At 48.6% G+C, this 13,634-nt stretch overlaps 1 protein-coding gene across 3 annotated transcripts in view; it reads left to right on the top strand.

Moving 5' to 3' along the window:
* The window catches only part of dapk1 (death-associated protein kinase 1), a 206,557-nt gene extending 196,892 nt beyond the window's left edge, over positions 1–9,665 (top strand). For all 3 annotated transcript variants that reach the window (XM_036936598.1, XM_036936596.1, XM_036936597.1), the window contains 4 exons: positions 409–597; positions 1,904–2,092; positions 2,496–2,699; positions 8,253–9,665. In XM_036936598.1, the coding sequence (XP_036792493.1) occupies positions 409–597; positions 1,904–2,092; positions 2,496–2,699; positions 8,253–9,146 (1,476 nt within the window). In that variant the 3' untranslated portion in view covers positions 9,147–9,665. The remainder of the gene's footprint in view (positions 1–408; positions 598–1,903; positions 2,093–2,495; positions 2,700–8,252) is intronic.
* The last annotated feature ends 3,969 nt before the right edge of the window (positions 9,666–13,634 follow it).

Genomic DNA, 13,634 nt, shown 5'->3' with positions numbered 1-13,634 from the left:
TGTCAATGTACTTATTTCCATAGCAACGCTGGTGATGTTGGCTACAATGTTGCAACAGAAGCCTACCTTGTTTTTGGTATTATTTGTCTTTAGAGAAATGGGACTTGTGACAAATTAAGTCCAAAAGCTTTTTTTAAATCAACGCGGCATGAGAAGACTTTGCCTTTGTTTTGTTTTGTTTGTTTGTCAATGAGGGTGTGCAGGGTGAATACGTGGTCTGTCGTACAGTCATTTGGTAAGAAGCCAATTTGACATTTGCTCAGTACATTGTTTTCGCTGAGTAAATGTATGAGTCTGCTGTTAATGATAATGCATAGGATTTTCCCAAGGTTTCTTTTGACGCATATCCCAACGGTAGTTATTAGGGTCAAATTTGTTAAGTCCCTCTCTCTGCCCTCTCTCTGACAGACCTGTAGTCCCATGTCGGCCCTTTCAGAGTGTCTGGTCTCGACCCTGCCCTCCTGGAGGAAAATGAGTGGCCCTAACCAGCTGACGTCATGGCAACAGTTTGTCTCTGACGTCCAGGAACACATCAACCCACTGGTCAGCGAGGAGCACCTCCGAGGGGTCGCACAGCAGCTCCACAGCATGGGAGAGGTACACACACACACACACACACACACACACACACACACACACACACACAGCAGCAGCTCCACAGCATGGGAGAGGTACACACACAGCAGCTCCACAACATGGGAGAGGTACACACACAGCAGCTCCACAACATGGGAGAGGTACACACACAGTAGCTCCACAACATGGGAGAGGTACACACTCACCCTATTACACAAAAGTCCAAACTTCAACGTAAGTCGAGTGCACCTCAAATAGTGTCAAGGATCCATATTCAACCCATGATACTCCTCTATTCAGTGTCTGTGTTGTGAGGTTCTGGTTTCTGCCACCAGGTGTCACTGTTTAGCAGTGTGTTCCTCCATCTGGAAACAGTGATTGGACTGTTACGACATGTTGATGTTAACAAGAATGACTCTGCTCTGGTAGATAGACAGCCAACTGGCCTGGACAGACTTCAACTTGTCTTGTACTTCACACAATTCAATACCAGATTATATTTGATATGCTAACTTCATTCACCTTTCTCTCTTCTATTCTCTCTTTCACTCACTCACTCACTCACTCACTCACTCACTCACTCAATTCAATTTAAGGACTTTATTGTCATGGGAAACATGTTTACATTGCCAAAGTGAAATAGATAATAAACAAAAGTGAAATAAACATTACTGAACAGTAAACATTACACTCAGAACAGTTCCAAAACAATAAACACATTTCAAATGTCATATTATGTCTATATGGAGTGTTCTAACGATGGGAAAATAGTTCAAGGGAAAATAAGAAATATAAATATGGTTTGTATTTACAATGGAGTTTGTTCTTCACTGGTTGCCCTTTTCTAGTGGCAACAGGTCACAAATCCTGCTGCTGTGAAGTCGCACTGTGGAATTTCATCACAATGTGATTTGTTTTTTAATACTTTGTGGGTCTGTGGAATCTGAGGGAAATATGTGTCTTTAACATGGTCATACGTTGGCGGGAGGTTAGGAAGTTCAGTTTCCACCTCATATTAGACCAATGAAATTGGTTCTTTCTACCTACACGGTGCTGAACCTTGGTTCCTTCTAGCCACATGGTGCTGAACCGTGGTTCAGGGAGGGTGTGAGAGATATCAGCCAATCACATGGAGACGCACGAGCAGTTATTGTGACGTCATCCCAGTTCATTCACAACGATCTGGAACTATTTCACACTGGGAAGATTTTTACATGCCCCCCTTAACTATGGACAATTTATTTTTGATTATACATCTCTCTCTCCCCCGTGCTTTCTCTCCCTCCAATTTGTATCCATCTCTCTCTCTTCCCCATCCTCCTAACAGATCAACCTGATGCAGAGTGAGACGGTGCAGGATGTGATGGTGTTGGAGCCCCGCTGGCTGTGTAGTGGGGTGTTAGCCCGCCTCCTCTCTGTGGACACGCCTAAAGCCATCCACCACTACAGGGGGCGCTACAGACTGGAGGAGATACAGGCTCTGGCCCCAGAGAGCGACGTGGACGAACTGCTACAGGTCAGAGACAGTCATCATTACTAAGACGGGGAACTGTTAGCATCTCCCATAGGAAAACATGTCACGCTTAGCAACCATGCTAACACAAGCTGGGCATGCATAGTTGTATACTGTCAAGTATACCACAATGCAACATGTTAGCATCTCCCATAGGAAAACATGTCACACTTAGCGACCATGCTAACACAAGCTGGGCATGCATAGTTGTATACTGTCAAGTATACCGCAATGCAACATGCTAGCATCTCCCATAGAAAAACATGTCACACTTAGCGACCATGCTAACACAAGCTGGGCATGCATAGTTGTATACCGTCAAGTATCAAGTATACCACAATGCAACATGTTAGCATCTCCCATAGGAAGACATTAGCGTCCATGCTAACATCCTCTCTTACGACAGGTGCTGGATGCCATGGACGTGTGCGTACGTGACCTGACCAACCCTGGCATGGTGGATGTCCCCGCCCTGATCAAGACCAACAGCCTCCACCACTCCTGGACGGAGGAAGAGGAGGAGGACGATGTCCTGATCTACGGAGGGGTCAGACTGGTTCCTGCTGAACACCTCACACCTTTCCCCTGTGGACTGTTCCACAAGCTACAGGTACATGCTTTGATTCATCAAGACTGTCTGAACGACTCCCCAGTCCCTACCAATACTGTCTGGACGACTCCCCAGTCCCTATCAAGACTGTCTGAATGACTCCCCAGTCCCTATCAAGACTGTCTGAATGACTCCCCAGTCCCTATCAAGACTGTCTGAATGACTCCCCAGTCCCTACCAAGACTGTCTGAATGACTCCCCAGTCCCTGTCAAGACTGTCTGAATGACTCCCCAGTCCCTGTCAAGACTGTCTGAATGACTCCCCAGTCCCTATCAAGACTGTCTGAATGACTCCCCAGTCCCTACCAAGACTGTCTGAATGACTCCCCAGTCCCTGTCAAGACTGTCTGAATGACTCCCCAGTCCCTGTCAAGACTGTCTGAATGACTCCCCAGTCCCTATCAAGACTGTCTGAATGACTCCCCAGTCCCTACCAAGACTGTCTGAATGACTCCCCAGTCCCTATCAAGACTGTCTGAATGACTCCCCAGTCCCTACCAAGACTGTCTGAATGACTCCCCAGTCCCTGTCAAGACTGTCTGAATGACTCCCCAGTCCCTGTCAAGACTGTCTGAATGACTCCCCAGTCCCTGTCAAGACTGTCTGAATGACTCCCCAGTCCCTGTCAAGACTGTCTGAATGACTCCCCAGTCCCTATCAAGACTGTCTGAATGACTCCCCAGTCCCTACCAAGACTGTCTGAATGACTCCCCAGTCCCTGTCAAGACTGTCTGAATGACTCCCCAGTCCCTATCAAGACTGTCTGAATGACTCCCCAGTCCCTGTCAAGACTGTCTGAATGACTCCCCAGTCCCTGTCAAGACTGTCTGAATGACTCCCCAGTCCCTATCAAGACTGTCTGAATGACTCCCCAGTCCCTACCAAGACTGTCTGAATGACTCCCCAGTCCCTGTCAAGACTGTCTGAATGACTCCCCAGTCCCTATCAAGACTGTCTGAATGACTCCCCAGTCCCTGTCAAGACTGTCTGAAATACTCCCCAGTCTCTGTCAAGACTGTCTGAATGACTCCCCAGTCCCTATCAAGACTGTCTGAATGACTCCCCAGTCCCTATCAAGACTGTCTGAATGACTCCCCAGTCCCTGTCAAGACTGTCTGAATGACTCCCCAGTCCCTGTCAAGACTGTCTGAATGACTCCCCAGTCCCTGTCAAGACTGTCTGAATGACTCCCCAGTCCCTATCAAGACTGTCTGAATGACTCCCCAGTCCCTACCAAGACTGTCTGAATGACTCCCCAGTCCCTATCAAGACTGTCTGAATGACTCCCCAGTCCCTACCAAGACTGTCTGAATGACTCCCCAGTCCCTATCAAGACTGTCTGAATGACTCCCCAGTCCCTGTCAAGACTGTCTGAATGACTCCCCAGTCCCTGTCAAGACTGTCTGAATGACTCCCCAGTCCCTGTCAATACTGTCTGAATGACTCCCCAGTCCCTATCAAGACTGTCTGAATGACTCCCCAGTCCCTGTCAAGACTGTCTGAATGACTCCCCAGTCCCTATCAAGACTGTCTGAATGACTCCCCAGTCCCTACCAAGACTGTCTGAATGACTCCCCAGTCCCTATCAAGACTGTCTGAATGACTCCCCAGTCCCTACCAAGACTGTCTGAATGACTCCCCAGTCCCTATCAAGACTGTCTGAATGACTCCCCAGTCCCTACCAAGACTGTCTGAATGACTCCCCAGTCCCTGTCAAGACTGTCTGAATGACTCCCCAGTCCCTATCAAGACTGTCTGAATGACTCCCCAGTCCCTGTCAAGACTGTCTGAATGACTCCCCAGTCCCTGTCAAGACTGTCTGAATGACTCCCCAGTCCCTATCAAGACTGTCTGAATGACTACCCAGTCCCTGTCAAGACTGTCTGAATGACTCCCCAGTCCCTGTCAAGACTGTCTGAATGACTCCCCAGTCCCTATCAAGACTGTCTGAATGACTCCCCAGTCCCTATCAAGACTGTCTGAACGACTCCCCAGTCCCTACCAATACTGTCTGAATGACTCCCCAGTCCCTATCAAGACTGTCTGAATGACTCCCCAGTCCCTATCAAGACTGTCTGAACGACTCCCCAGTCCCTAACAATACTGTCTGAATGACTCCCCAGTCCCTATCAAGACTGTCTGAATGACTACCCAGTCCCTACCAATACTGTCTGAATGACTCCCCAGTCCCTGTCAAGACTGTCTGAATGACTCCCCAGTCCCTATCAAGACTGTCTGAATGACTCCCCAGTCCCTACCAAGACTGTCTGAATGACTCCCCAGTCCCTGTCAAGACTGTCTGAATGACTCCCCAGTCCCTATCAAGACTGTCTGAATGACTCCCCAGTCCCTGTCAAGACTGTCTGAAATACTCCCCAGTCTCTGTCAAGACTGTCTGAATGACTCCCCAGTCCCTATCAAGACTGTCTGAATGACTCCCCAGTCCCTATCAAGACTGTCTGAATGACTCCCCAGTCCCTGTCAAGACTGTCTGAATGACTCCCCAGTCCCTGTCAAGACTGTCTGAATGACTCCCCAGTCCCTGTCAAGACTGTCTGAATGACTCCCCAGTCCCTATCAAGACTGTCTGAATGACTCCCCAGTCCCTACCAAGACTGTCTGAATGACTCCCCAGTCCCTATCAAGACTGTCTGAATGACTCCCCAGTCCCTACCAAGACTGTCTGAATGACTCCCCAGTCCCTATCAAGACTGTCTGAATGACTCCCCAGTCCCTGTCAAGACTGTCTGAATGACTCCCCAGTCCCTGTCAAGACTGTCTGAATGACTCCCCAGTCCCTGTCAATACTGTCTGAATGACTCCCCAGTCCCTATCAAGACTGTCTGAATGACTCCCCAGTCCCTGTCAAGACTGTCTGAATGACTCCCCAGTCCCTATCAAGACTGTCTGAATGACTCCCCAGTCCCTACCAAGACTGTCTGAATGACTCCCCAGTCCCTATCAAGACTGTCTGAATGACTCCCCAGTCCCTACCAAGACTGTCTGAATGACTCCCCAGTCCCTATCAAGACTGTCTGAATGACTCCCCAGTCCCTACCAAGACTGTCTGAATGACTCCCCAGTCCCTGTCAAGACTGTCTGAATGACTCCCCAGTCCCTATCAAGACTGTCTGAATGACTCCCCAGTCCCTGTCAAGACTGTCTGAATGACTCCCCAGTCCCTGTCAAGACTGTCTGAATGACTCCCCAGTCCCTATCAAGACTGTCTGAATGACTACCCAGTCCCTGTCAAGACTGTCTGAATGACTCCCCAGTCCCTGTCAAGACTGTCTGAATGACTCCCCAGTCCCTATCAAGACTGTCTGAATGACTCCCCAGTCCCTATCAAGACTGTCTGAACGACTCCCCAGTCCCTACCAATACTGTCTGAATGACTCCCCAGTCCCTATCAAGACTGTCTGAATGACTCCCCAGTCCCTATCAAGACTGTCTGAACGACTCCCCAGTCCCTAACAATACTGTCTGAATGACTCCCCAGTCCCTATCAAGACTGTCTGAATGACTACCCAGTCCCTACCAATACTGTCTGAATGACTCCCCAGTCCCTATCAAGACTGTCTGAATGACTCCCCAGTCCCTATCAAGACTGTCTGAATGACTCCCCAGTCCCTACCAAGACTGTCTGAATGACTCCCCAGTCCCTGTCAAGACTGTCTGAATGACTCCCCAGTCCTACCAATACTGTCTGAATGACTCCCCAGTCCCTATCAAGACTGTCTGAATGACTCCCCAGTCCCTGTCAAGACTGTCTGAATGACTCCCCAGTCCCTGTCAAGACTGTGTGAATGACTCCCCAGTCCCTATCAAGACTGTCTGAATGACTCCCCAGTCCCTATCAAGACTGTCTGAATGACTCCCCAGTCCCTGTCAAGACTGTCTGAATGACTCCCCAGTCCCTATCAAGACTGTCTGAATGACTCCCCAGTCCCTGTCAAGACTGTCTGAATGACTCCCCAGTCCCTATCAAGACTGTCTGAATGACTCCCCAGTCCCTACCAAGACTGTCTGAATGACTCCCCAGTCCCTACCAAGACTGTCTGATTGACTCCCCAGTCCCTACCAAGACTGTCTGAATGACTCCCCAGTCCCTGTCAAGACTGTCTGAATGACTCCCCAGTCCCTACCAAGACTGTCTGAATGACTCCCCAGTCCCTACCAAGACTGTCTGAATGACTCCCCAGTCCCTATCAAGACTGTCTGAATGACTCCCCAGTCCCTATCAAGACTGTCTGAATGACTCCCCAGTCCCTATCAAGACTGTCTGAATGACTCCCCAGTCCCTACCAAGACTGTCTGAATGACTCCCCAGTCCCTACCAAGACTGTCTGAATGACTCCCCAGTCCCTATCAAGACTGTCTGAATGACTCCCCAGTCCCTACCAAGACTGTCTGAATGACTCCCCAGTCCCTGTCAAGACTGTCTGAATGACTCCCCAGTCCCTGTCAAGACTGTCTGAATGACTCCCCAGTCCTTATCAAGACTGTCTGAATGACTCCCCAGTCCCTACCAAGACTGTCTGAATGACTCCCCAGTCCCTACCAAGACTGTCTGAATGACTCCCCAGTCCCTATCAAGACTGTCTGAATGACTCCCCAGTCCCTACCAAGACTGTCTGAATGACTCCCCAGTCCCTGTCAAGACTGTCTGAAAGACTCCCCAGTCCCTGTCAAGACTGTCTGAATGACTCCCCAGTCCCTATCAAGACTGTCTGAATGACTCCCCAGTCCCTACCATGACTGTCTGAATGACTCCCCAGTCCCTACCAAGACTGTCTGAATGACTCCCCAGTCCCTATCAAGACTGTCTGAATGACTCCCCAGTCCCTACCAAGACTGTCTGAATGACTCCCCAGTCCCTACCAAGACTGTCTGAATGACTCCCCAGTCCCTGTCAAGACTGTCTGAATGACTCCCCAGTCCCTGTCAAGACTGTCTGAATGACTCCCCAGTCCCTATCAAGACTGTCTGAATGACTCCCCAGTCCCTACCAAGACTGTCTGAATGACTCCCCAGTCCCTACCAAGACTGTCTGAATGACTCCCCAGTCCCTACCAAGACTGTCTAAATGACTCCCCAGTCCCTGTCAAGACTGTCTGAATGACTCCCCAGTCCCTATCAATACTGTCTGAATGACTCCCCAGTCCCTGTCAAGACTGTCTGAATGACTCCCCAGTCCCTGTCAATACTGTCTGAATGACTCCCCAGTCCCTACCAAGACTGTCTGAATGACTCCCCAGTCCCTACCAAGACTGTCTGAATGACTCCCCAGTCCCTACCAAGACTGTCTGAATGACTCCCCAGTCCCTGTCAAGACTGTCTGAATGACTCCCCAGTCCCTACCAATACTGTCTGAATGACTCCCCAGTCCCTATTGAATACTGTCTGAATGACTCCCCAGTCCCTATTGAATACTGTCTGAATGACTCCCCAGTCCCTATTGAATATGCTGCCATCTGGGATGCTCTGGAGTATGTTTCTTCTCCCAGAATGAATAGTATGCTGTTGTCATGTTTCCTGACCTCTGACCTCCAGGTGAACCTGTGTCGCTGGAGCCACCAGCAGCGCCCTGAGGACGACACAGGGGAGGGGCCTGACGGAGACATCCGCCTCTGGACCAATGGGGCAAAGGTGAGCCAAGGCGGAGCGGAGGCCATGATCCTATTGGTCAACCACGGCCAGGGGGTGGAGATCCAGGTCAGAGGTCACGACAGCGAACGGGCCAAGTGTTACACCCTCCTGGACACCATGGTTACCATTACAGAGTCGCTCCTGTCCTCCACCCTCCCTGGCCTCCTCACCGCCCGGTACTACCTCAGCCCCCAGCAGCTCAGAGAGCATCACGGTCCCGTCATGATCTACCAGCCTAAAGACTTCCTGAAGGCCCAGACCCAGAGAGAGACCAGCCTCACCAACACCATGGGTGGTTACAGGGAGAGCTTCAGCAGTATCCTAGCCTTGGGCTGTACTGAAGTCTATAGTCAGGGTAGTCTGTGTGCAGATGTCCACATCTCAGAGGTCAGCCTGCTGGCCAGGAGGAAGCTGTGTCGTCTGTTAGACCCTCCTGATGCGCTGGGGAAGGACTGGTGTCTGCTGGCTATGAACCTGGGTCTCACCTACCTGGTGGCCAAACACAGCTCCACCCCCAACGGCACCCCAACCAATGGGGGCCCTGCCCCAGACAATGACCCCGCCCTCCTGGCCAGCCCCACGGCAGCGCTGCTCCTGGATTGGTCAGTCCGTCCAGACAGCACGGTGGGGTTGTTGATGTGGAAGCTGCGTGAGTTGGGGAGGCGTGACGCGGCTGACTTCCTGTTAAAGACCTCGCCTGTCTTCAGGGTCAACATAGAGGGTGTGGCTAGGGGGAGGGGAAGAGCCTGTAACGGAGGCACCTCCTACAACTCCATCAGCTCAGTCATCTCCCGATGATGAGACGGGTCTAATCACTGGGAACCAAGCGGAACCAAGCGGGTAGAGAAACACAGGGACAAACCTGAAATGGATTTTCTTTTTCCGTTGAAAAACATTTTGCTTCAGTGTGTGCTATTGAATACACACCATGTCCTGGATCAGAACAGCTTCCGCTCATCCTGATCTGGCCCATCAGGGGAGAAGACTAGAATCTGATCCTAGATCAGAGTCCTGACTGGGGAAACTAACTGTCCTGTCCTCAGAGTGAGGCTGGGCTAACTAGGGCTGACGAACCAACCAACACCATGTGCAATGTAATCTTTCCCGGGGGTTTAGTGTTAGTTCTCTCCTGTTAACCCCTAGGTCACTGATGCTCTGTGAGACTGATGCTCTGTGCACATCCAGTGTCCATATAGCTCCCCTCCTCTCTTCTCCTACTCTACTCCTGTCCTCTCCTCCTCCTCCTGTCCTCCTCTCCTCCTCCTGTCCTCCTCTCCTCCTCCTCTCCTCCTCCTCTCCTCCTCCTGTCCTCCTCTCCTCCTCCTCCTGTCCTCTCCTCCTCCTCCTGCCCTCCTCCTGTCCTCCTCCTCTCCTCCTCCTCTCCTCCTTCTGTCCTCCTCCTCCTGTCCTGTCCTCCTCCTCCTGTCCTCTCCTCCTCCTCCTCCTGTTCTCCTATCCTCCTCCTGTCCTCCTCTCCTCCTCCTGTCCTCCTCCTGTCCACTCTCATCCTCCTCCTGTCCTCTCCTCCTCCCTCTGTCCTCATCTCCTCTCTCCTCTCTCCTCTAAACCTCTCCCTCTCATCCTGTTCTCTCTCCTCCTGTCCTCCTCCTGTCCACTCTCATCCTCCTCCTGTCCTCTCCTCCTCTCCCTGTCCTCATCTCCTCTCTCCTCTAAACCTCTCCTCTCTCATCCTGTTCTCTCTCCTCCTCTCCTCCTCTCTCCTCCTGTCCTCCTGTCCTCCTCCTGTCCACTCTCATCCTCCTCCTGTCCTCTCCTCCTCCCCCTGTCCTCATCTCCTCTCTCCTCTAAACCTTTCCTCTCTCATCCTGTTCTCTCTCCTCCTCTCCTCCTCTCTCCTCCTGTCCTCCTGTCATCCTCCTGTCCACTCTCATCCTCCTCCTGTCCTCTCCTCCTCCCCCTGTCCTCATCTCATCTCTCCTCTAAACCTCTCCTCTCTCATCCTGTTCTCTCTCCACCTCTCCTCCTCTCTCCTCCTGTCCTCCTCCTGTCCACTCTCATCCTCCCCCTGTCCTCATCTCCTCTCCTCTCTCCTTCAAACCTCTCCTCTCTCCTCCTCTCTCACCCTGTTCTCTCTCCTCCTGTCCTCTCTCCCCCTCCTCTCCTCACCATCCCCCTATATGAATGTTGAAATGAACTGGCTGTCCTGAGCTCCAAAGAGGATCCCAAATGGAACCCTACTGAAGTGGCACTAAACTTCAGTAGTTACTCTTTCTGCCCTGCTGCCCTGCTTGTCAGCATCTCAACTCCAACACAGCACTAGAAGTACAGCAAGGGTTTTTCTTTATTTTTACTGTTTTCTACATTGAATAATAATAGTGAAACTACTAAATGACACATATGGAATCATGTAGTAACCAACAAGGTCTTTAACAAATCAAAATATATTTCACATTCATCAAAGTAGCCACTCTTTGCCTTGATGACAGCTTTAGACACTCTTGACATTCTCTCAACCAGCTTCATGAGGTAGTCACCTGGAATGCATTTAAATTGACAGGTGTGCCTTGTTAAAAGTAAAAATGTGTGGATTGTTTTTCCTTTCCTTAATGTGTTTGAGCCAATCAGTTATGTTGGGACATACAGAAGATAGCCCTATTTAGTGAAAGACCAAGTCCATATTATGGCAAGAACAGCTGAAATGACAAGAGAAATGACAGTCCATCATTACTTTAAGACATGAAGGTCAGTCAATCTGGAACATTTCAAGAACTTTGAAAGTTTCTTCACGTGCAGTCTCAAAAACCATCAAGCGCTATGATGAAACTGGCTCTCATGAAAAAAGCAGCCAACAAGTGCTCAGCATATATGGGAACTCCTTCATTTGAAGAATCTCATTTGAAGAATCCCAAAACTTTTTTGCTTACTACATGATTCCATATGTGTTATTTCATAGTTTTGATGTCTTCACTATTATTCTACAATGTAGAAAATAGTAAAAATAAAGAAAAACCCTTGAATGAGTAGGAGTGTACAAACTTTTGACTGATAATGTACATGTCAGCACATGCCCCTCAACACAACACAACTGGTGTTCACGAAGGAAAATAAATAAATCCACATCAGCAATGGAGGATTTGATATCAATCTGGGCTCCTTTTATATACTGAGGTTACAGTTTGATAACAGATGAAGTCTCTGTCTTCATCTCTTTCTGACATGATTACAGTTTGATAACAGATTAAGTCTCTGTCTCCATCTCTTTCTAACATGATTACAGTTTGATAACAGATGAAGTCTCTGTCTCCATCTCTTTCTGACATGATTACAGTTTGATAACAGATGAAGTCTCTGTCTCCATCTCTTTCTGACATGATAACAGATTAAGTCTCTGTCTCCATCTCTTCCTGACATGATTACAGTTTGATAACAGATGAAGTCTCTGTCTCCATCTCTTTCTGACATGATTACAGTTTGATAACAGATGAAGTCTCTGTCTCCATCTCTTTCTGACATGATAACAGATTAAGTCTCTGTCTCCATCTCTTTCTGACATGATTACAGTTTGATAACAGATGAAGTCTCTGTCTCCATCTCTTTCTGACATGATAACAGATTAAGTCTCTGTCTTCATCTCTTTCTGACATGATTACAGTTTGATAACAGATTAAGTCTCTGTCTCCATCTCTTCCTGACATGATTACAGTTTGATAACAGATGAAGTCTCTGTCTCCATCTCTTTCTGACATGATTACAGTTTGATAACAGATGAAGTCTCTGTCTCCATCTCTTTCTGACATGATTACAGTTTGATAACAGATGAAGTCTCTGTCCATTTCTTTCTAACATCATATAAGGAGTTCAATGCTTGACTAGTTCTAATGACAGTGAGATCTTTCTGACCTTCTACCTCTCCTAAAAAGCACAAAGGTCCAACAACCCTGTCTAGGGGATCTTCTTGTCCTGGGGTCTTTCCTACATAATGCACCACAGAGCTCTGGTCAAAAGGGTCCCATCTGGGATGGAACCCTGAACAGTCCATTGGCCCTGTCTAAGGGTTAGGGGTTAGTTACAACGATACAGCACGGCAGGTGGGGACTAACAATGTGTTGATAGATCCACAACGTAATGGAACATCTAACTCTTAGGGCTGGTTTCCCGGTCACAGATTAAGCCTGCAAATAAACACTTTGGACTAGTCTTAATCTTAGTCTGGGAAACCAAATGAGTACTGTTGCGTGAGCTAGTGGCTTAAGATCACCAGGCTAATGCAGTGTTGTGAAGACGACTGTGGTTTAAACCCAGACAGAGACCTAGCTACCATGACAGGACCTTTCCTAGCAGAAACAACATGTTAATTATTATGATGTGAATACCCAGAGGCCTAGACGGGGGAAGACAGAACACAGTGGTAGTAGTGGTATCAGAGACAACATGTTGCTTCTCACCTAAACATACGCATCTTCTCCTGAAGAGCAACAGAGATTCATTCCCATGTGAGTTTTTTTTGTGGGTTTACTTTAGCACACACACACCACACAGACACAGACACAGACACACACACAGTTACTCTCAACTCTCCTACTGCTGCCTTGCTGAGCTGAAGAGCGGTGTCTGTGAAAGGGAAGTTACTAGTAGTGTACTACTGAGCTTTTAAAGTCTTCTAATGAACATTGAAATGTTTTTATTGTTTCTTGATTCTGATGGTAAGTGGCTTTCTTTGTTTCCTTGGATTTGACGCAGACCCTACTGCGTCCCAATTGGCACCCTATTCCCTATATAGTGCACTACTTTAGACCAGAACCCTATTCCCTACATAGTGCACTACTTTAGACCAGGGCCCTATTCCCTATATACTGCACTACTTTAGACCAGAGCCCTATTCCCTATATAGTGCACTACTTTAGACCAGAGCCCTATTCTCTATATAGTGTACTACTTTAGACCAGAAACCTATTCCCTATATAGTACACTACTTTAGACCAGAGCCCTATTCCCTACATAGTGCACTACTTTAGACCAGGGCCCTATTCCCTATATACTGCACTACTTTAGACCAGAGCCCTATTCCCTATATAGTGCACTACTTTAGACCAGAGCCCTATTCTCTATATAGTGTACTACTTTAGACCAGAACCCTATTCCCTATATAGTGTACTACTTTAGACCAGAACCCTATTCCCTATATAGTACACTACTTTAGACTAGAGCCCTATTCCCTATATAGTGCACTACTTTAGACCAGACAGTGCACTACTTTAGACCAGAGCCCTATTCCCTATATAGTGCACTACTTTAGACCAGAGCCCTATTCCCTATATAGTGCAC

Source organism: Oncorhynchus mykiss, chromosome 11, assembly GCF_013265735.2.
Source record: "Oncorhynchus mykiss isolate Arlee chromosome 11, USDA_OmykA_1.1, whole genome shotgun sequence".
NCBI lineage: Eukaryota > Metazoa > Chordata > Actinopteri > Salmoniformes > Salmonidae > Oncorhynchus > Oncorhynchus mykiss.
This window is presented reverse-complemented; position numbering and strand designations above follow the sequence as displayed.